General features: G+C 40.0%; 1 protein-coding gene across 5 annotated transcripts in view; it reads right to left on the reverse strand.

The window, feature by feature from the left end:
* Window positions 1-567: 567 nt before the first annotated feature.
* Window positions 568-22327, reverse strand: part of ddr2a (discoidin domain receptor tyrosine kinase 2a) — a 150594-nt gene continuing 128834 nt past the window's right edge. For all 5 annotated transcript variants that reach the window (XM_059647780.1, XM_048539730.2, XM_048539734.2 and 2 more), the window contains 9 exons: window positions 20180-20251; window positions 18430-18566; window positions 14768-14975; window positions 12939-13162; window positions 12380-12507; window positions 6955-7152; window positions 5692-5926; window positions 3893-4042; window positions 568-1644 (listed from right to left, as the gene is read on the reverse strand). In XM_059647780.1, the coding sequence (XP_059503763.1) occupies window positions 1495-1644; window positions 3893-4042; window positions 5692-5926; window positions 6955-7152; window positions 12380-12507; window positions 12939-13162; window positions 14768-14975; window positions 18430-18566; window positions 20180-20251 (1502 nt within the window). In that variant the 3' untranslated portion in view covers window positions 568-1494. The remainder of the gene's footprint in view (window positions 1645-3892; window positions 4043-5691; window positions 5927-6954; window positions 7153-12379; window positions 12508-12938; window positions 13163-14767; window positions 14976-18429; window positions 18567-20179; window positions 20252-22327) is intronic.

Raw genomic sequence — 22327 nt, forward strand, 5'->3', positions numbered from 1 at the left:
TATCTTGAAAAGAGGCGAGGACTTCTTGATGGTTTTTAATACCGGATTTTTGTCAACGTCCAGGGACTTGATAAGCACAACTAGCTGAGAAACAAAGCAGTCAGGCTTTATATCTGCAAAACTGCCAAGTTTATCAACCTTAACTGTACTTAGCTGAAGACCATCAGAAATTAAAGACTGATCCACAACAAAGCATGTGCTTATGGAGCTTAAATGATATAAAACACTGATTTTTGCATTGCGGATTGCAGTCAACATAGAAAAGCGATTTGGTCAATCACTGTAGACTATAATCAATGGTGAATGGACAACTAATAAGTAATTTGTATATACAAACTCAATATTTCTGTGCACCCATTTGATTGGTGACTAATGTATTGAATGCATTATATTTTGAAAAAGAAGAATAATCTTTGATGGTTAACTGAATCTTTTGAATGGGATCTCATTCTTGCAATTCTTGGATCAGAACTCTAAAACATGGGACATATTCCTATTCTTAGTTCAGACTAAGGAAGGCGTTACATATGGTACTGAGAAGATTGATATTTGCAGGTATATTTAATAAAATTTGCATAAATATCTAAATACAGTTGGATGACTGTGCTCAAAATGAAAACATATAGACAATGTACAGATATCCAAAACCAAGTAATAAAGCAATGACACAAATCTGCCAATAGACATTTTGATATCTAAATTAAACCAGCATCTTTATTGCTTGGTCATAACTCAAAGAACAACATGCATTAGTAGACTTAATTTGATGCTGCAATATCTGTCATTAAGCCAAAAGCAATCTTATTCTTGGATATAAATTGCACTTTGAAAGGACTCGTGATTGTGCCTTTTTCTAGACATTAATAGCAAAAGTGCTTCTTTTTTAAAAAAAGTCTAAAAACAGTTTTTCCATGTTCCTACATGATATTCTTTGCTGTGAACCATATACTAAAGAAAATTCATAGACAAAACACTTTACCAAACATTTTGTGCCCTCTTATTCCAAACAGCATTTACAAATTCTCTCGAATTATTAACTAAAAAATGGGAATAGAAGATTTAGAATAAAGATGTCCATAGGAAGTAATTTCTACTGCTTATATACTACTGTACAGGTATTGCTTTTATTCTTTCATTTTCTACATGTCCTTGCACCTTACCAAGAAACCTTCTACACTGATATGGCTCTGCTTTCACTATCTTGTTCACCTAATTATGGGAAGTCCAAATGAACAAGAATGTAAGGATGTTTGTCCAGCGCCGTATCATTAAGTTCTACTTTCCGCTTTTTATGGCGAAGGTAAGACTTTCCCCTTGCATTTATTCTCCTCATTTCTTCCTCTTTCAAACATGCTTCCATCTTGCAGCACTGGAAACTGTGGCTTTCATTCCACACCCTCCACAGTTTAAACACGCCAAAATGCGCAATAGTAATCAGACATGAAAAGCTGTATTTAAAGTCACAACTGTTCTGACATCCCTCTCACATTGTTCTCATTCCTCCAACCCAGATGCAAAGGCAGATTCCTGCAAAATGCGATGGATATCCTGGAACGTGGGACGGGTTTTGGGTTCACGCTGCCAACAGCTGAGCATCAGCTTATAGACACCATCTGGACAGATTGCTGGCTGAGAGAGAAAAACCTACATACAACAAAACAGAGATGGATAACCAATGTAAGAAATCAAATGGCATTGATTAGATACCAAAAAAAAGGGTAATGTCACAAGAAATGCAGAAACATGTATTTACATCATGTCTTTCATGACTGTGAATGTCTCAAGGTGCATTACATCCAATGTAGTATTCTTTGAAATATCGTGAGTGTTGCAGGAATAAGGTGGAACCAATTTGTGCTCAGCAAACTCTCAGAAGTAGCAATGTAATAACAACTAGATATTTTCACCTATTGATTCAGGGACAAATATTGATCAGGATGCTGGGGAGAACTCCATTGCACTTCTACAAAATATTGTGATGGATCTTTTTCATTCATTTTAGGGCAAATGAGCCAATGGTTTAGGTGCATGTGTGCTTATTCAGAAATATGTACGTGTACAATTTCAGATATTCTACATTGTTAATCGCATGCAAAGTGCACAGCAAGTGCAACATTGAATTGGGGGTCAGCAAAAGAAAAGATCTTCAGAATCACTCAGGATGTATGGGCATCCCCCAATCCCCATATCGCTCCCTTCTCTGGATTTATTCACATCCTCCCCAACCCCAGTCGCATACTGATCTCGACAGCCCAGTGACAAAGACGTGCCTGTAGACACTTCAATAAATTTCATTCACTAGGCATGCACAATTGTCTCCCTAGAACATATGGTGCATGCTCCTTGGTATCAGCAAAGGCAGCCTTTGGTTTAACATCTCCCCAGAAAGCATTTTCTCAGTAATGTACTGGAATGTCTGCATAGATTTTATACTCAAGTCTCCACAGTGGGCTTGATTCCACAAACTTCTAACTAAGTAGTGAGAGTGCATGAAAATTCAATCCAGAAAATGCTGAAAATACACAACCGGCCTTTGACAATTGGAAACTAGATTGTTACATTGAAACAGACTCTCTTTCAGATTCTGACTGATATGGAATATATTTCCAGCAATCTTTTGCGATCAACATCACACGTTTTGGAGTTAGGAAATATATTTATCAAAAGTAAAGATGTCAATAAACTAGGATATGAAAGAGGCTACAGGAAATAAATTTGAAAATTTACCGGAATATGTACTCCTTGAAAGACTTAATAAAGTGTTGAAAGGCTCTTTATTTTCCAAAGTGTTCAGTTCTTTGTTGCAGTCATGACTTGTTCCTCCAGATCAGACATTCACAATTAGCTTTTCAATACCTAATTTGGTTTGGCTATTGTAGGTCTGTTTTTCACGATAAAGTTAATGGGATATATATAGCAAAAGATTGCCACTTTAGTGTTTTATTCAAAATTGCAATGGTCTTTGGCATTCTGGATTCTAGAGGTTGTAATTTTGCCACTGAGATGGAGCTACAACTTTGTCTTTTGACCTCTTGTGCTAAAATAAATCCAATTGCATTGCAAGTGTTCCAGAAGTCTTTAATTTGAGCAGAGCTGGGCAAATTGGTATATAGTTAGGTTTGTGTGTGTGTGTGTGTGTGTGTGTGTGTGTGTGTGTGTGTGTGTGTGTGTGTGTGTGTGTGTGTGTGAGTGTGTGTGTGTGAGTGTGTGTGTGTGTGTGTGTGTGTATGTCTGTGTGTGTGTGACTGTGTGTGTGTATGTGTATGTGTGTGTGTGTGTCTGTGTGTGTTTGTGTGTGTGTGTACATGAGTATGAGAAAGTGAGCAAGTGTGAGTGACAGGAACATGCCGCTCACTCATTTTGATGTAACAACAAAACAGCTTAGAAGTATGTCACCCTATCCCAGAAACAAATAGTTTTATTCATTTAAATGGGTTTGCAATGACTTGTTTGATCGTGATCACACCTGTAATGTTTTTCTGTTTGAGTGTCTACTTAGCTCAGCTGAAACGTTGCTCTTGCTATAAGTCAGCATGGATACATTGGGCCAAATGGTCTTCTTTAGTGCTGTAACCATAGTATGATTATGAGTCTCATTTGAGAACATTAATACATAAATCAAACTGACTACTCAGCCATGACTCTCTAGACAACTGCATCACTAGACATTCCATATCTCATATGAAGCTTCAGTTTCAAGTTAGTATCTTTGTGGGTACATTATTGAGTAGGAATGTAAAGGGCTGAGCATAAAGTTGAAATCTGCATATCCAGTCATTTGGCATGATTGTCATCAAAGCAGTCACAGATATACTATATTCAGATATACTAAATAAGAGGAAATAAAACATATTTGAACATGGTTGGTTTTGAAAGATTCTTCCAAGCTTACTTGTCGGCCCTGATCTCTGAAAAATTCGCCAGTATTTTCAATGACTTGCTCATCTGACAGTTGGGAGTAGGGCTGTTCTCGGCAGAAGGTCAAGGATTCCCATAAGGTCACTCCAAAAGCCCATACATCGCTTGCTGTAGTAAACTTGCCCTAAATGGGAAACAAGCAAAAGAAAACTGCATCAGCAACATTGAGCAGGCTGAAAGAGAAACAGTGACTGAGGATAAAAATAAAAGCAATTTGGTAAATGGTCTGAGATTTGATTGTGAGTTGCAGTAATCGGATTAATGACCAAATATTCCATCAGGCATTATTGATCATGTTTCTGCTTTTGTAAGTTGCATTCAATCACAAGGTTTGGAAGGATATGGGCCATGAGCAGGTAGCTGCAACTAGTTTGGTTTGAGATTATATTTGGCATGGACTAGTTGGACTGAAGGGTCTGTTTCCTTGTTATATGACTCTATACCAGCCTATCATTTACTGCTAATGGCTTTTATCCTGTCTAAGTTTCATTAACTTATCTATTTGCCTCCCATTTTCTTTCTTACATTTTTAGAAATATCTTTCTTGCCTCTCCTGCTTCAAATAATTTGAAATAAAATTGCCAGTCCTTTACAACCACTGGATCAAAATCCTGGAACATCCTTCCTAATAACATCAAGAGTGTACCTACACTCTATATTCATTAGTTCAAGAAAGCAGTTCATTATCACGTTCTCACGTATAATTTATGATAGACAATAAATGCTGGCTTTGCCAGGAACACTCACATCCCATGAACAAATTTTTAAAAAATCAGGCCCTTGTTAGTATCCAGGTAAATACAAAGGCAAAGTATTAATTTGCTATTTCAGCCATTGCATGATCTTTTGAGTTAGTTATGTGTACCCTGTATTGGCCCTATCCTACTTTGGTTTTTGTTTTGTTATTTACGCAGCTATAGAATACATCTTTGTTTAAATTGTTTAAACTGTAGTTTTCCTAACTGCTTTTTCTTAACTTCTTTGGCACCTCTTCATTTCCCCATTTCTCACCCATTTGCTGAATAGTCTATTCCTTTTGCTTTCATTTCAATTTAACCTATTCCTCTAGAGCTGATGGGCTCAGATAATATAGGAGGCTCATGGGAAGCATAAACGCTGGCATGAACCTATTGTTCCGAATCCCTTGTTGGGGTGAACATGTGAATAAGTAACAGAGGTAGGCCGTTGGGCTCTTTCAGCCTGCTCTGCCATTCAATAAGATCTATTTTAACCTCAACTCACATTCCCGCATGTCCCCAATAACCTTTCATACCCTTGGTTATCAAAATCTATCTATCTTTGCCTTAAAAATAGTTAGAGATTCTGTGTTCACTTCTTTCTGAGGAAAGGAACTCAAAAAACTCACAACCCTCTGAGAAGAAAAACTGTTTCTTTATCTCTACCTTAAATGGGCAACCCTCTTATTTTTTAAACTATGACCTGTAATTCTAGATTCTTTCACAACAGGAAACATCCTTTCAACATCCACCCTGTCAAGTCCCCTCACCGATCTTATATGTTTCAATTAAATTACTTCTGACTCTAAAGCTCTACAGGATACAGGCCTAGCCTCCAGCCTTTCTTGACAACGCAATCTGCTCATTCTAGGTATTAGTCTTCTTTGGGTGCTGTGAATGGTATGTATTCTGTGTAATGAAACAGGTTCAGAAGTCCTAGTGCAAGACACTGGCACACTGCTGAATTTGACATAAATGCACAACAAAGGACTACAATTTTCTGCCTGTGAGTTGGACTGCAGCTTGAGATGCTCACCAATAGAATGCTCTCCCAGGACATCCAACGAATTGGAAGTACAGCTCGACCCTGGATCCGATAGTAATCTCCACTGTACAGGTTCCGGCTCATACCAAAGTCTGCAATCTTGATTGTGTAATTCTTACCCACTAGACAGTTCCGAGTGGCAAGGTCACGGTGAACAAATTTGAGGGAGGAAAGGTATTTCATGCCAGAAGCTATTTGCATGGCCATCAATATGAGATTGGCATAGCTGAGATTTAAAAAAGAAGAGGTAAGTAAAAAGAGATTATGTTTTCAAGGCCTTTGAAAATTTCATATGTCAAGAACGGATATGAAAAGCAGATGTAAAAATAGAAAAGAAAGACTTGCATTTATATAACGCCTTTCATGACCACTGATGTTCCAAAGCACTTCACAGCCAATGGAGTACTTTTGAAGTGGAGTAATTGTTTTAATGTAGGAAACACAATATGCAATTTGCACACCGCAAGTTCCTACAAACAGCAAGGTGATAATGAATATATTATTTGTCTTTATGACGTCAATTGCGAGATATGTTGACTGGCGAACTGACGAGAACAACCCTGTTTTTGTTCGTTTAATACAGGATCTTGTATGTTTACCTGACAGAGCGTACAGGATCTTAGTTTAGCATCTCATCTGAAAGATGTCTCACTCTCTCAGCATTGCATTGGAGTATCAGCCTTCACTATTGTACTCAAAATCCTGGACTGGGATTTGAGCCCAAATTTGTGACTTGGAGGCAAGACAGCTACCAGCCAAGCCAAGACTGACAGACTACTTTCGAAATTAAATTTTCAGAACAAAGGAAGTATAAAAATGTAAAAAGAAGCCTGCAGAATGTGAGTTCAGAGGCCCAGGAAATTAGTTACTGCTACTCAATAAGTTTGACAAAAGAAAAAACAACACAACCAGCTGCTGAATATTCTGGTAAACATGTCATGTAATGGCTTTTATGCATTGTCCCCCACTGAGATAGAATCAAATTTAATTTGTTAATATTATTAGCCCCCTTTTTCAGCTCAATGAAGCAATCCGAGCTTTGAGGATATACTTTGATATTAATAAGAACATATTAACTCTATATATGTCCTTATGTAGAAAAGGTTTCTGTCACTTGAACTACTCACGTTTGAATGAGCCCAGTTTTAACTTTAAGACCTACCTGTGCTGTTCAGATATATTAGTCACACTGTTGCTACAACATCACAAGGCTAGCATGCAAGTGACAATGAACAACTGCTATAGGTGCCTCACCTTACAATGGGTGCATTGCTTGCCATAGGCTCTGCACTTTCTGGTTCATGGCGTGTTAAGAACTGATTAAGATCCCCATTTTCCATGTATTCTGTGATCATACAGAGGGGGTCATCTCTGATACAGACTGCCAACAACCGGATAATGTTTGGATCTTTCAGCCGTGACATGATCTTGATTTCTTTCAGGAAGTCATTTCTATGGAAGGTTAAATATGATAGGAAATTTAATAAAGCATCTTTTATACTGGATGACAAATGACACGCAGAGAAGGACTTATTGGCCTCTGGCTGAGTCACCACCTCTCAATTATACAGAATAGGAATATTCAACACCTGAAGTGTGCTGAATTAGCTGACTTTGGTCAGGATATCAGAAGAGGTTGTTCACTTCGCAGTAGTGTCTGAACAGTTTGGGGAGGGAAGACCCGATAATTCTTGTAAGGTGAACATATGATACCAACAGCTGAAGAAGAAGGCATACATCATATTGAGATTGTCAGCCAGGTCAGTTAGGGAGTTCCCTGCTTGGGGTGGTTATTCTGGTCCATTCAGGGAGCCCTGGCTGACAGATATAAACAGGAGCATCATAGGTTCTGTTCATTCTGATAGCTGGCTCTGAGGAAGCTGGATCTGCGTCAAGGACTCTCCACATGTAAATAAAGGGGAACTTGCTGATGGGATACCAGCTTCTGTGGAGTTATTTCACAACACACTTGTCTTCATTGGCCAAGGCATTGAATATAAAAGTTCTCAAGTTATGTTACAGCTGTACAAAACTTTAGTTAGGCTATATGGAATTCTGCAGGCAGTTCTGGTTGCCACACTACCAGAAGACCATACCCCCACCCCCACCCCTCCCCCAACCGCAGCCCAAAACCAGCCCAGCTCGTCCCCGCCTCCTTAACCTGTCCTTCCTCCCACCTATCCCCTCCTCCCACCTCAAGCCCCACACCCATCTCCTACCTATCAACCTCATCCCACCCCCTTGACCTGTCCGTCTTCCCTGGACTGACCTAACTCCTCCCTACCTCCCAATCTACACTCACCTTTACTGGCTCCATCCCCGCCTCTTGGACCTGTCTGTCTCCTCTCCACCTGTTTTCTCCTCTATCCATCTTCTATCCGCCTCCCCCTCTTTCCCTATTTATTTCAGAACCTCCTTCCCCTCCCCCATTTCTGAAGAAGGGTCTAGGCCTGAAACGTCAGCCTTCCTGCTCCACTGATGCTGCCTGGGCTGCTGTGTTCGTCCAGCTCTACACCTTGTTATACCAGAAGACATAGATGATTTGGAGAGGGTGCACAGAAGTTTTACTAGGACACTGTACAGTCTGGAGGGTTTTAGTTATATGGAGAGGTTGGATAAACTCAGATTGTTTTCACTGGAAAGATGGAGGCTGGGGAGTGACCCGATAGAGGTCTACAAAATTATGACAGGCATAGATATTGTGGATAGCAGAGGCTTTTTCCCAGGGTGGAAAGATCAACTACAAGAGGGCACACAAAGTGCAAGGAAAATTTTTCACACAGGATGCGGTGGGTGCCTGAAATGCACTGCTGGTGGAGGTGGTGGAAGTAAGCACATTAGCAATAATTAAGGCATATGTTGACAGACACATGAATGTGAGATGAATGGAGGGATAGATACTGCATGTGGGCAATAAGCAGCGAGTCTAAATAAGGATTAGGAATTGGTGCTAACTTGGTGGGCTGAAGGGCCTGTTCCTGTGTTGTCTTGTATTGTATATCCTTGCTTGTGATGGTTCCACTGTTGTACAACATGTTGACAGCTCATTGTTCAGGCTGTCCAGGAATAACAGTCGTTTAAGGTACTTCTAATGTGTGCAATTCTCTCCATTAAATTGAGTGCCTCTCTCTCATATTTTTTAAAGATGCTTCCTAAAATCCACATTCTGAACTGAATTTTTTTTGTTACCAGTTCTAATAACTCCTTATACTGTTTAGCGTCACATTTTCTTTAATAAAGTTGTTGGAAGTTGCCTGGGACATTCTACCAGTTAAAGGTTGTTGCTGTTGATGTAGCAGATAGTTTCTGCCAATGGTACTAGACATTAGCTAGGGCTTCACTGAGAGTCATTGTCAATTTTGCTACCTGGATGTTAATTTTGTGGATAACCTGATCACTCATCTTTTCCAGAAACATAACTAATTATCATACTATTGGATTTTAGCCTGGGAGAATGATCAGCTCTGACTGGTTAGCAGAGGTTGAAAATTACTCCTAAGGCCTTGAATGCAGGAACTGCAGAAAGCTGCAACAGAATGAAACCTCAAAATTATTTGAATATTGGAATGGAAAATTCACAGCTAATAACCCAGAGAACAAGTCATGAATTGAATTTCACGTTTGCAAAAGTAATGTTTTATCTGAGTTAATTTTTAAAGCCAGTAGATAGAAGTTACAAAAACATTCTTGGTAATTTAATTCTTCTAAGGGAAAATACAGATTATTCCCTTTTTACTTTGAGATGTGGTCAAATGAACGTACAACATTGAACTATTTTTAGTTACTGATAATATTACTTCATGATTTTTCCTCTAGTTAATCTCATTTAGTCTTTGCAATCCTTGTCAACTCCCACTCAATTCCCAGCTTTTACTTTCTCAACATTCTGCATCACATCCTTGCTCCTCTTTTCTTTCCTCTTATTGGTGGTCAATTATTTTTGGCCACCACGTGCCACGGTTTAAAGTTCCCTCCTGAATTCGCTCACACCATCAACTCTCCTTCCTTAAGATGCTTCTTAAAACCCATCACTTCCACCAAACATTTGGTCTTGCCTCACAACTTTTTCTCCTATTTCCCATCATGTCTTTGTGAAGTGCATCAGAGGTTTTCTCTACATTAATGATGTACAATTGATGAGAAGGTATTCACTGTTGCTTAGTTGCTTCATAACACAGATTCTGAATATTCTTGTAAAAGGATACAGTTTTCAATTTGAACTCGACTGGATATTTGTAAGAATTCCAATGTCAAGTGGAATAGTATTTTATATCGTACAGAAACAATACTCATTGTTTAATATATTTTCCAAGATATAATTTGGCAAGTGGACTGTGATTGGTGGAGGAATTGGCATGGAAAGTGTACCAGTTTGATTACAACTGACAGTTAACTATCAAGCTTTATTTAAGTTTAAACAAGGCAGGTTAACTTTGATTGGCCAAGGCTTTGATGCCTGAAAAATGAACCAAACAACAGTTATCACCTGTTTTATTCAGTTAAATTAGATATGGTATATGTACACATACTTTCTCTAATTTAAAGATCAGGGCCCTGTATATTAACTTCTGTAACTATAGGTAAGTGCAAGTGCGAGTCTGAGTGACAATCTAAATTGGTTAAAAGAACCGCGGATGCTGTGAATCAGAGACAAAAATTGAAATTGCTGGAAAAGGTCAGCATTGAGGTTGGTTGGCTCGCCGAGCTGGTTTGTTGCTCCAGAGACGTTTCATTACCATGCTGGGTAACATCATTATAGGGTGGACAGTGAGAGTCTTTTTCCCAGGATGATGACTTCAGCTTGTACAAGGGGGCACAGCTACAAATTGAGGGGTGATAGATTTAAGACAGATGTCAGAGGCAGGTTCTTTACTCAGAGAGTGGTAAGGGCGTGGAACGCCCTGCCTGCAAATGTAGTTAACTCAGCCACACTAGGCGCATTTAAACAGTCCTTAGATAAGCATATGGATAATGATGGGATAGTGTAGGGGGATGGGCTTAGATTAGTTCACAGGTCGGCGCAACTTCGAGGGCCGAAGGGCCTGTTCTGCGCTGTATTGTTCTATGTTCTATGTTCCATGTTCTATGTTCTGTGTTCTGTTAGTGTATGGTAATGAAACGTCTGTGGAGGCTGCACTGATGATGTTAACCAGCAGGATAATGAAATGTCTGCAGAACAACAAACCATCTGGGCGAGCCAACCAACCACAACACCCACAACCCAAGCTGCAAATCTGCTCCAAAACCTTAAAGCTCAGCATGTCTGGTAGCATCTGTGGAGCAAAATCCGAGTTAACCTTTCAGGTCAAGTGACTCTTTTTCAGAAGGGGTCTAAATTGGTTGTTGTCATAAATCTTGGCATACTTAGACTTAATTCACTGTACGGTCAGCGAGACCAATTGGCAAGTTTGAATGGAGACTTCCACTGAGTGAGACAAAGGTTAAGTGACCTCTTCACACAGAGAGAAATAAGCCTGTGGAATTCACGACCACAGGAAGCATTCGAGGACCAAACAGTGTACAAGTTCAAGAAGTAGTTTGATATAACATGTGGGGGCTAAAGTGACCAAAAGGTACAGGGGGAAAGTGGGACGAGGCCACTGAATTGGATGACAAGCCATGATCAGATTTAATGGTAGAGTGGACTCAGAGGGCAAAATGGCCCATTCGTGCTCCCATTTTCTGTGTTTCAACATGTAAGAATTTAGCTGATGGTGGGAATTCGGTGCAGAGGGGTCAAGAGGTATTCTAAGCAAGGTTTATTGTGAGAAGTAATGACTCCAAAGTGAGAGGAGAGCAGGAGGGTAATGAAAGATGTGGATTGAGAGGCTGACCTGCAGTGAGATCAGCATCACAAACCACAATGTGATGGCTGTGCAGGAATAGCAGATGATTGGTGAGTAGGATTGATGAATATTTCTAGTCTTGAGGTAAAAGTAAGGTTGTCAGCTTGTATTTAGGTCTCTAGACATTTCTGGACTCTTTTCTTCAAACAAAAGTGCTCATCTTGTCTAGTTTAAGATCGATTCTAGTGCTTCATTTTAAAATAAGTTACAATTTACAAAGAATTCAAACAGTCAGGAGCTAAATTAAAAGGTAGGAACTTTGACATAATAATCTCTGGACCTAAGCCACGGACAAACTGGCAATGGTGTAAACAAAGTGAAGGAAGTAAATACACAGCTCGAAGGTTGGGTTGGGTGAAATGGGTTTCAGTTCAGCGGGCAGTGTAACCAGTACAGGGGTAGAAGGCAGCTATTCCGGTGGGAATGGCTTCACTTAAACCAAGCTGGCAACCAGTGTCCTGACAAATTGAATCTCTTGGGCTGCACAGATGGATTTAATTCAACTGGGGCCCTCAAAGCAAAATGAGATGGCCGCTTTGCAGGGCAGCTATTCTAAATAAAAGGTAATGTTTGCTGGCATGGGAAGGTTCCTACAGTATTTACCAACATCTTTTGGATACAAAATAGTTAGGGCAGTAGGAAAACAATTTTTAAAGTGAATCTTTTCCAAAAGATCCTCATTCTTAGTCAAGCATAGCGAAGAATTTCATTTGTGACCTGAAGAAAAATGTTTGCAAATTGACACAAAAAAACAATACGGTTATAATTTTGGCGGTAGTGGTGAAATCCCAGCAGGGTCCCTGGAAAAGATTTTGGAGTGAAGCAGCACTCACCTAGCATTTTTGTTAGCATCAGAACGTAGCATTTTTACTGCAACCAACACTGGCTGATTGACACAAATATCAAACGGAAACTCCTTGTCCATGAATTCTTGCATCCCTTCTGCTTCGCAAAGATGAACCTAAACAGATCCGAATTTGAAGCTTATAAATTTACACCAAGACAGCTTTTGACATTGAGAGTATGGTTCATGCTGTGGTATCCAAACTATTGCCAACAAACACACTATAAAAATATCGGTATCACACATTATGTCCTTGTTGATATCCACAGTACCAGTATCATTATAATTGTTCCCGCCCCACCCTGCCGCTGAGTGTGCCTCAGGGATAGCACTAAATTAGATTGTTTTGTGAGATCGTGAAACTCTTGAAACTGTGACTGGTGGATTGTTCGTTTGACAGTGGGTATCAGGGAAATAAAGTATCCGCAGGATATCTGAGTCAAAGTACAGAGAAACTGGGATCCATTTGAGCAGGTCCGAGGGGCTAAATGTCCTGCTTCTTTATGCTCCAGTTCAATGGTGAACACTAGCTTAAATGTGGTACTAACCTCCCCAAACTGTCCCTCTCCGAGCTTCTCTTTAAGTGTCAGCAGTTTGCGTGGGAACTCCTCCACCGCTACATCTTTACCAGACAGTAAGTCCATGGTGACGGCAGGTACAGAATAAGTGTTACTTCCAGTGACACCCTGCAGGTTCACAATATCAGCCTCTGCATAGTGTGGCACATTATCTTGCGGTGCTCCAAGTGGTTTTGCATAGTCACTGCTGCACCCTGAGGAGGTAAAAATACATTTTATTCAACCCCTCTGCGATACAGATTTCATTTCAATGCTTAAGGTAAGAAATAATGAAAAGAAAGTCTGACTTGAAATAGGTCCCTTGGAGAGACAGCTTACACTGTACATGTACATGCCAACTATTTTCTGATTGCTTGGTAACACACTGGTTCGCACCTAATCTCAGTCTTGGTTTTAAAATACTTATCCCTGTTTTCAAATCCCTCCAGAGCCTCAACCCTCCCCTATCTCTGTAATCTCCTCCAGCTCCACAGCCCTCTAAGATATCTTCACTTTTCTAATTCTGGCCTCTTGGGCATCCCCAAGTTTAATCACCCTACTACTGGTGGCCATACCTTCTGGAATTCCCCCTGTAAACCTTCCCTCCTCTCCACCTCACTCCCCTCCTTTAAGGAACTTTATATCTCTTTCTGTGGCCCTGTTTCATAATGTTTAATGACATCAGAAGTGCTAAATTAATATAACTTCTTGTTATTGAGACAAAACACCATATCACTGGGTTGGTGGGGGGTGGTGTGGCATCTTCATCATGAAAATGCTACACAGCACTTTTGATTAAAAATAACGGAAAAATTGTTAACCCCATTCTCCAGAAGCTTGTGTCCCTTCTTTATAAACCGATGCACACCAGAAAGATCTGCAAATGAAATGAAGTTTTTCACTGAAAAAACTTGTTCATCAATAACGAAGTGGAGAGTCTTTTTCTCAAGTTTCTTTTTGATTCAATCATAAGGTATGGAAGTTGCTAGGCCCGGGTTTATTGCTTATCTGTAATTGCTCTTGAGAAAGTAGTAATGACAACTGGGTGGATAGCAGTCAAGGAAACAATCACACTGCTATGGATCTGGAGGATCATGTAAACCAGACCAGGGAAGGATGGCAGATTTCCTTCCCTAAAGCACATTAAAGAATTAATTGGGTTTTAATGACTGCCCTTAGTTACATTGATATCAGCTTTTCATTCCAGGTTCATTTAATTAACTGAACTTAAATACCCCAATTAGAATTGTTGTGTCACAGTGGTAGTATTCCGATTTCTGAGCTGGGAGGGCTGGGTCAAAGTCCCACCTGCCTCAGAGGTATGTAATAACAGCCCTGTACAGGTTGATTAGAAAATATTCACTCCAGAGATGGGATTTTAACTCATCGCTTGACGAGTCATCTAATAATAGATTCACTATGTTATGGTATTCACAGCTATTTAACTCTTCTTTCACTTGTCAGGGCTGTTGTGTAGTCCCAACATCATATTTTGTTCCAGATCACTAGCACTGTTCTTATTTCAATGGTGAATACATTTTTGTCTTGTCTGGATCATAAATCACTGGGAAAAATACTGACAGAAATAAATACCAGATATTGGGGGAATGCCCTCAAACCATGACAGTGACGGCTTTCTTTTGCTGAGTTCCAGACCTCAGGCATACCATCATAGGAACATGTAAAGGAGAAACCTGGCTGGATAATCCAGAGAAAACCTTGCACACCAGAACAAAATCTCAAACTATTATCTTAATATCAAACAATTTGCTTAAACTATGAATGAGTCGAACAGCTTATGTCACTTTCAATATCCTCACCTGGCTCGTCCCAACTCAGGGAAAATTCTGGCAGCTTGCGGAGGAGCTTAGATGGCTCCTGGTAATCAGGTCCGAGTGGAAATATCCGGTCGTATGTGGAATTGGATTCTTGTTCGCTGGGCGGAGAGGACTTGTTGTTTATCATGATCGTCTCACTCTGCAGTGAGAGGCTCACTGTGAGCTCATCATCCAGAATTCGACGTGAAGCCTAAAACAGAAGCCGTTGTCCATGAAATGTGTGTAAATACTAACTGTCTCCACATCTTATCTGAACGAACAGTCCATATATTCTGTGAATTGGTGTGGAAGCTATCACTGATGCCTGTGTGTTCTTGACTTTAAGCAACTAAAGGGATTTTATTATGAAGTACTTGAGATAATTATAGGAGTCGATAGTGTAGATATCACCAATATCCTCCAATCAACATTTCCTCCGATGGAGCTGTCCAGAACGAGGGAGCAAAATCCTTCACATTAGAGTGAGGTTGCTCCGGGGATTTCTTCACACAAAAAGAAGTAGAAATTTGGATTTGCAGCATACAGCTAATGGGGATAAGTCAACTGAAAGTTGTAAGATTAAGATTGATAGGCTTTTGTCAGACATGAATATTTGAGGAATGTGGAACTAACAACAATTTGTATTTTATGCAGCACCCTTCACAACATTAAATGTTCCAAACTATGTTTCTGGACCTTAATAAAACAAAATAAGCCACCAAGCCATATGAGGAGATATTAGGTAAAAAGACCACACGCTTGGTTAAAGAAATAAATTTACTGAGCATCAAAGGAGGAAAGTGAGATGGAGTGGCAGAGAAGTACAGCGAGGGTATTCCAGAATTTGGGGCCCTGGCAACTAAAGGAATGGGTGGATCAATGGTGGCATGATTAAAATTGTGCATGGTTAAGAGGCCAATCAGGAAAAGCACAGATACTTAAGTAGATTGGGAGCTGGAGGAAATCACAGAGCATGGGATGAGCAAGGTCATGGGTGGGTAAGCATTTTAGTATCAAATTGTTCTTTTTCTGGGAAACAAGCGCAATGTATGATTGGCATTTGAGTGCAACTTAAGGCAGGGATGCAGAGTTTTGTATGACTGGAATTTTATGGAGAGCAGAAACAGGGAGGCCAGTGGATTAGAGCTATCAGGTCTGGAGGTAACAAGGAAATGAATAAGGGTCTCAGCAGGAAAACATGACAGGTTGGCACAACATCGAGGGCTGAAGGGCCTGTACTGTGCTGTAATGTTCTATGTTAACAGTTGATGCAATGCAGCAGAGGGTGTGTCACAGAGCTGGAAATGATTAAAATTTTGATAAAGTGACTATGTGCTTGAAAACTCATGTCCAGGTCAAATATAGTGCAGAGATTGTGGATTGTCGAGTTCAGCATCAGGGAAAGAGAATCAGTGACGAGGGAACAGAGTTTGCAGTCGGTGAGCAGAGTCACTGGCTTCAGTCTTCCCAGTATTTTGTGGAATTTTTTGCCCCTCTTGCACCGGATGTCAGATATGTAGTTCAATAATCTGGCAATAGTGAAAGAGTTGAGATAGGTGATGGTGGGTTAGGGCAATGCTCATTTTCCCCAGGCCTCAATTCTTCTTTCCTGCCAGCTCAGCATAGTTCACAACTCCCCGATGTTTCAAATATCTATCTACTTCCTCTTTAAATACTTTATGATCAGGCCTCCACAGCTCTCAAGGGTAGAGAATTCCAGATTTTCACCATCATCCGGGAGAAGAAATTCCTTTGCATCCCAGACTTAAATGAGTGCCCCTTTATTCTGTAACAGTGACCCGTGGTTTCAGACTCCCCCACTAGTGGAGATATTTAAACATCTACTCTGTTAAGCACCCTCAGAATCTTCTACATTTCAATAAGGAGTTTTTCTAAAATACTTCTTCTGAACCCCTATGAATAGAAACTTAATCTGTTTAGCTGTTCTTGATAAATCACCCCCAAGATTTCAGGAATTAGCATAATGAATCTTTTTGAATATCTTCTATTGTTAATACAGGGACCAAACCTGTATAGAGAACTGCAGGTACGGCCTCACCAACACCCTGCATAGTTATATTAAGACTTCTCTATTTTTAAACTCAAAAGCCTTACAATAAAGGTCAAATTTCTACTTTCCTTCTTAATAACTTGCTGCACCTGACCTTACTTTTTGATTCTTTTTTGGAGTCTCTCTTCATTTAAATAATTATCTGCCCTTTGATGTTTTCTCCTAAACTGCATGACTCACACATTCCAACATTAAATCCATCTGCCAAGGTTTTGTCCATTCACTGAACCTGTCTACATCTCTTTGCAGATTCCTTTATCCTCATCACAATCATTTTTATCATCAGCAAATTTGGATGCATTACCCCACCTCCAAGTCATTGATATAGGCAGTAAGTAACACGGGCCTAAGGATGGATCCTGGTGACATTCCATCAGTTCTGTTTCCAAACTGAAAAAGATCCATTAATCCCGACTCCCTGTCTTCTATGTTGTAACCAATCCTCAGATGATGATAATGCATTACCCCTAAAACTGTGAGCTCTAATCATCCAAGGTTCCCAGTCCTCAGTTGTTCAAAATAGACAGACTGCAGACTGATAAAAACTGGTTGAAAGAATCTGTGCTATAGTTCATTTACACTCCACAATGACCTGTTCACTAACCTATTCCCCAGCTTATGGAGCACCTCCGTAAACAAGATCCACCAGAGATAGTCCTTTGGATCGGGGAATAGAAAACACAGGGAGTCACTAATGAGTTTCTTGTGACAAATCCTGCCTTTGAAACTTCTGTTGTGAGTTGCTAACAGCTTTGAATGAGCCAGGGCCCCTGCAAAACCATTCTCCGTGACTGCGGCCTCAGTACAAACCCTTTGTGCACTTAAGGAGAATCACAAGCGATACTGCACACTGTTGAAGCACAAACACCCTACATACTAAGTGGCATACACAACACCCTTAAATTCAGCAAATGAGGAGGTTTTGCTTAACTCTTGGTGGTGTTGCCACTAAAAAATAAATAACAACTTGTTGTGGAAGTTCAGTGAAGACTGGTATGGCATGGTGTCTCCAGTAGTCAAAAGGCTTGCCGAAACTTGGGAACAAGCTTCTGTCTGAATTGTGAATCTCTGGAAGAGCAGTGGACATATAGGTCCTACCATTGTTGAAACCCGAGTCACAAGAAGGCACTGATTATCTTTACAATAAAAGGGCTTGCTTGTTCCTTGAACTCCTGTCAAGTGGAATGGAGCTAAATATGTGAATCAACTGTCATCACAAATTCTAGGGCCCAGCTTTTATCTGACATTGGATGGTGGTGGGGAAGCTGGAAAATGTTGGAAATGCACAGTGCATCAGCGGGCAAGGAAAGTGGATCCACACACGGGTCGACGTCTTGGTTAGAATAGTAGGTTCTGGTGAGTGTTCCAGCAGAAATATTTGCCTATTTTTCTCACATGTTTGCTGAGCTACTGTTCGTTTCAAGAATTTTTCAATTGCCCACTGCACGTGTTCCTGTTTTCTCATTACTGTGTTGACAAAAGGGACTCCTGCCTTTCTGTTTGCATCATTTCAGGTAGAAAGGTCATAAGGTGCCATTAACTGCTCCTAAAGTAGAGCTGGGGGGAAAACAAACTTCAGTAGAGATATTAAAACCTTTTCCAACATCTTCTGCCAGAACTGCCGCCAAAGGATGATAACAATGATGGCAACCAGGATAAAGATAATAGCCACCAAGCAGCCAATGAGGATTCTCGTGTTGCTGTCATCCACTTTGTGCGTTGGGTTGATGTCTGAGAATACAAGGGGAAAATGGGAATTGTAACATTAGGTTCCACAAAATGGAATGAGGGTATGTATATTTTCAAACTACATCTGATCATGCTTAAACAATATGCATGCATCTCTGAAGCAAATAGACACCAATTTCACATAAATATAGAGCCAGATAGCTCAGTTAGCCAGACTGTTTGTGACACAGTGTGATGGCAACAGTACGGGTTCAATTCCCATACTGACTGGGGTAGCCAAGACAGTCCTACCTTCTCAACCTCACCCCTCGCCTGAGGTGTGGTGACCTTCAGGTGATATTCTTTAATGGGAGAATAGTCCGATAGTCCTCTGGGACCATGGTGTCTTTACCTCTTAGAGTGCAAGAACCATTGTTACAAAGGTGCAGTAAAGTGAGGAGGAGTACCCCTATAGCCAAATCACTTTGACATGACAATATGCTAGACATGAGCGCCTAATACAGTTGGCAATGGAAGATCCTGACACTTGGGACATTTCTCAAAGTGCTGACATTATTGGATGAAATCAGAAAGAAACAATGAAAGGCTATCCAACAGTAGTCATTATATGGTGGTACCAAATGCAGATTCTGCATTACGTGTTCTGCTGTGAGGTGTGATTTATTGATATTTCAATACAATTTATTTTACATTTTAGGTTTGAAGTTTACATTTGAATTTGTGCCACGTGGTTTTGGTCTGTGTGTCTAAAGGGATTAATGATTAACTTGTGGATATTTCTGTTGTCATGGTGATTTCTTTATAAAAACATTCTGAGAGAGATAGCTGTTGGAGGCTGACTGGAATTTCTTCAAAATGGAGAGCTTTTACGTGCAAACAAAATAAACAGTTACGCATTATGCTCTCAGAAGGTTAGAGATTGATCTTTTCATTAGAGGAAACACCAACATCTTAAAAAAAGCTTTTGGGTTTCAGTTTAGCAGATTTCCAGAGTTTTAGCTGATGCTGGGTATGTAAAACTGTTGTTCCAGTGAAAACAAAGTGTGTTAGAACTATTAGATTATCTCAGTGCAAGGGTTTGGTTATAAGTTCCAGACCAGAAATGTTTAGTTAAAACTCTTAACAGGTTATTTGAAGCTGAGAAAGTCAAGGCTCACTTGAATGAGCTTCTAAGATCAGATTCTCAAAACATGGAATTAAAGCCACAATGCTGAACAGTTTATGCGACAGAGAAGGGAATTCTCTTTTGTCTCTGAATACTGTAATGAAGTGCTGTTGGTATTGATGGGATTGTAGCTTACCATGTGTTTTGTAATTTTTAAACTTTTGTGTAAATAGTTCGGTTTATTCTAGCTTCAATTTCTTATATAATAAACTTCTATTTTACTAATACAACCAAACCAGCTGCAATATGTGCTTGTGTTTCAGTGAAAGGCAACATCATTACAGCAAAACCAAACAAAATGTAATGTATTAATTCAATATGGGATCTGACCTGTCCCGCAATAATGTTGAAAAAGCTACAGCATAACAATGTTAACAAAAACTAATCTTTTCTAAAGGAAGAATTCTTTTGGAAAATTAACTGGACAGTGTTAACCACAAGCCCTATTCAAATGTATACTGAAGTACTGGGTGAATTGATTGCCTCTTACCTATTTCACTGTGGGTGGTGCTGTCCACTTTCATAGTTGGATAAACCCCAGAAGTGTTGTACATTGCCGTGTCTGTAGCAAGAAACAATGGTACCATCATGAAAACCTACGCATGAGCCAACAAGTAGATGAAAACAAATTGCATAAGCTTTAGAAATGATGATGAAACAATATCTGCTATAGTCAGACAGTCGTAATTATGCAGAAAATGCAAGATTGGATATCATTGATGAAACACTTTGGTGGTTAGGTATCAGCTTAGTTTACAGAGAAACCCTTATCCATACAGTTCTGCCAAATAACTTGTCAGCCAATGTCTCAGTTAATGGTGAAGTAGTTGCACTGTTAGTTTTGAGGAGGTGTGAAATAATAACCGACTGTCTTGACTGGACCTAGGTCAGAAATCACTCAACACCAGGTTGAAGTCCAACAGGTCCGTTTGAAAAAACAAGCTTTCCAACACCGGCACCTCCACATCTTGACTGTACCTAGCATCAGGTGTCTTTGAAGGAAGCAGAGAGAAGGTGAGGGGCTGAATGGCTTCCATTGTTCTGCACTAATCTGTGATTTGTCAGGAAATTTAAAAAACAGATCTGACAATTGTTAATTAACCCTTAGCTGACAGCAAAGACAAATTCAGAGTCTTTATTTTCTCACTGACACACCGTTTAAATTCTGAGCAAATATTGTGTTGCAAGGATCGAAGTGGGGTATTAGGGGTCCATCTGTAATTACTTCTTTACAGTGGTATGACCTTCAAATTCCTAATAGGACATGCAAATGATGCCAATGTTCCCATAAATTGAGTCAGATTCCAACAAAAACAAAAATTGTTGGACAAACTCAGCGAGCCTGGCAACATCAGTGGAGAAAAACAGAGTTAGCAATTCCAGTCCTGTGACTGTTTAATGCTGGTGAGCACTAACCTTATGCAATGGTCGGTTTTCAGGCAAGGAACTAAAAGCAAAACTGCCCACAATTTTCTGTAAAAATCTGTTACCTCTTTAAGCCACTTTGTTCAACTGAAGTTTATCTTTCTTTCTCTCTGAAGGTGTAGTGTCAGACTTACAGTAAAACAAATTCTGTTTCTGGCTTACAGTTTCAGCACACTTTTTCTTGATTTCACTACTTGTTCCCCTTTACCAACTATTGATCTGATCAAATATTTGTCAGATTTCAAGAAATGCAGAAGGGAGTTTGTTTCCTGCCAACTAAACTGTGGAAAGATACACGTGAATGGAACAAAGATCCTCTGATGGGGACAGTGAAAAGGGGTGTTCGCTCTTTCAAGAAGTCAAGTGTTGAGTCCATAGTAGGTTGCTAGTTTCTAAATCTAGAAGTAAGTGCCATTGAAACAAAATTACCTTGCTTCTGTATTAAAGTCCTGAAAGTACAGCACACGAAATGCCTAAAGAGAAGTGGGAGCTAAAAAGAACAAAGGACAGTACTGCCCAGGAACAGGCCCTTCAGCCCATCAAGCTTGTGCTGACACATGATGCTTTTCTACACTAAAAACTTTTGCCTCTATGCTGTCCATATCCCTCTATTCCCTGCCTATATCTGTCAAGATGCCTCTTAAATATTACTTTGCACCAACCCTTAGCACATCCTCTGGCATTCCAGCCACTTACACCACTTTGCTGTAAAAACAAACTGGCCTGCCACATCTCCTTTAAACTTAGCCCCTTTTACCTGAAACCTATTTCCCTAGGTAATTGACATTTATATCCTGGGAATAAGGCTCCGACTCCCTATTCTATCCATGACCGTCATAATTTTGTGAACTTCTGTCAAGTCAGCCCCCATTCTTTGATGTTCAAAAGTGAAAACAAACCAAGTTTGTCCAATCTCTCCACATCGCTAATAGCCTCCAAACCAGGCAACATCCTGGCAAACCATTTTTGTACCCTCTCCAAAGCCTCCAAATCCTCCTGGTAGAGTGGTGACCACAACTATACACAGTGTTCTAAACGTGGCCTAACTAATGTTCCATACAGCTGCAACTGGCTTGCCAAATTTTATGCTCTATGCCCCAACTGATGAAGGCAAGCATACCATATGCCTTCTTGATCACGTTATCCACTCATGTTGCCACCTTTGGGGAACTGTGAAGCTGTATGCCTAAACCCCTCTATCTTGATGCTACTG

Source organism: Stegostoma tigrinum, chromosome 8 (genome assembly GCF_030684315.1).
Source record: "Stegostoma tigrinum isolate sSteTig4 chromosome 8, sSteTig4.hap1, whole genome shotgun sequence".
NCBI lineage: Eukaryota > Metazoa > Chordata > Chondrichthyes > Orectolobiformes > Stegostomatidae > Stegostoma > Stegostoma tigrinum.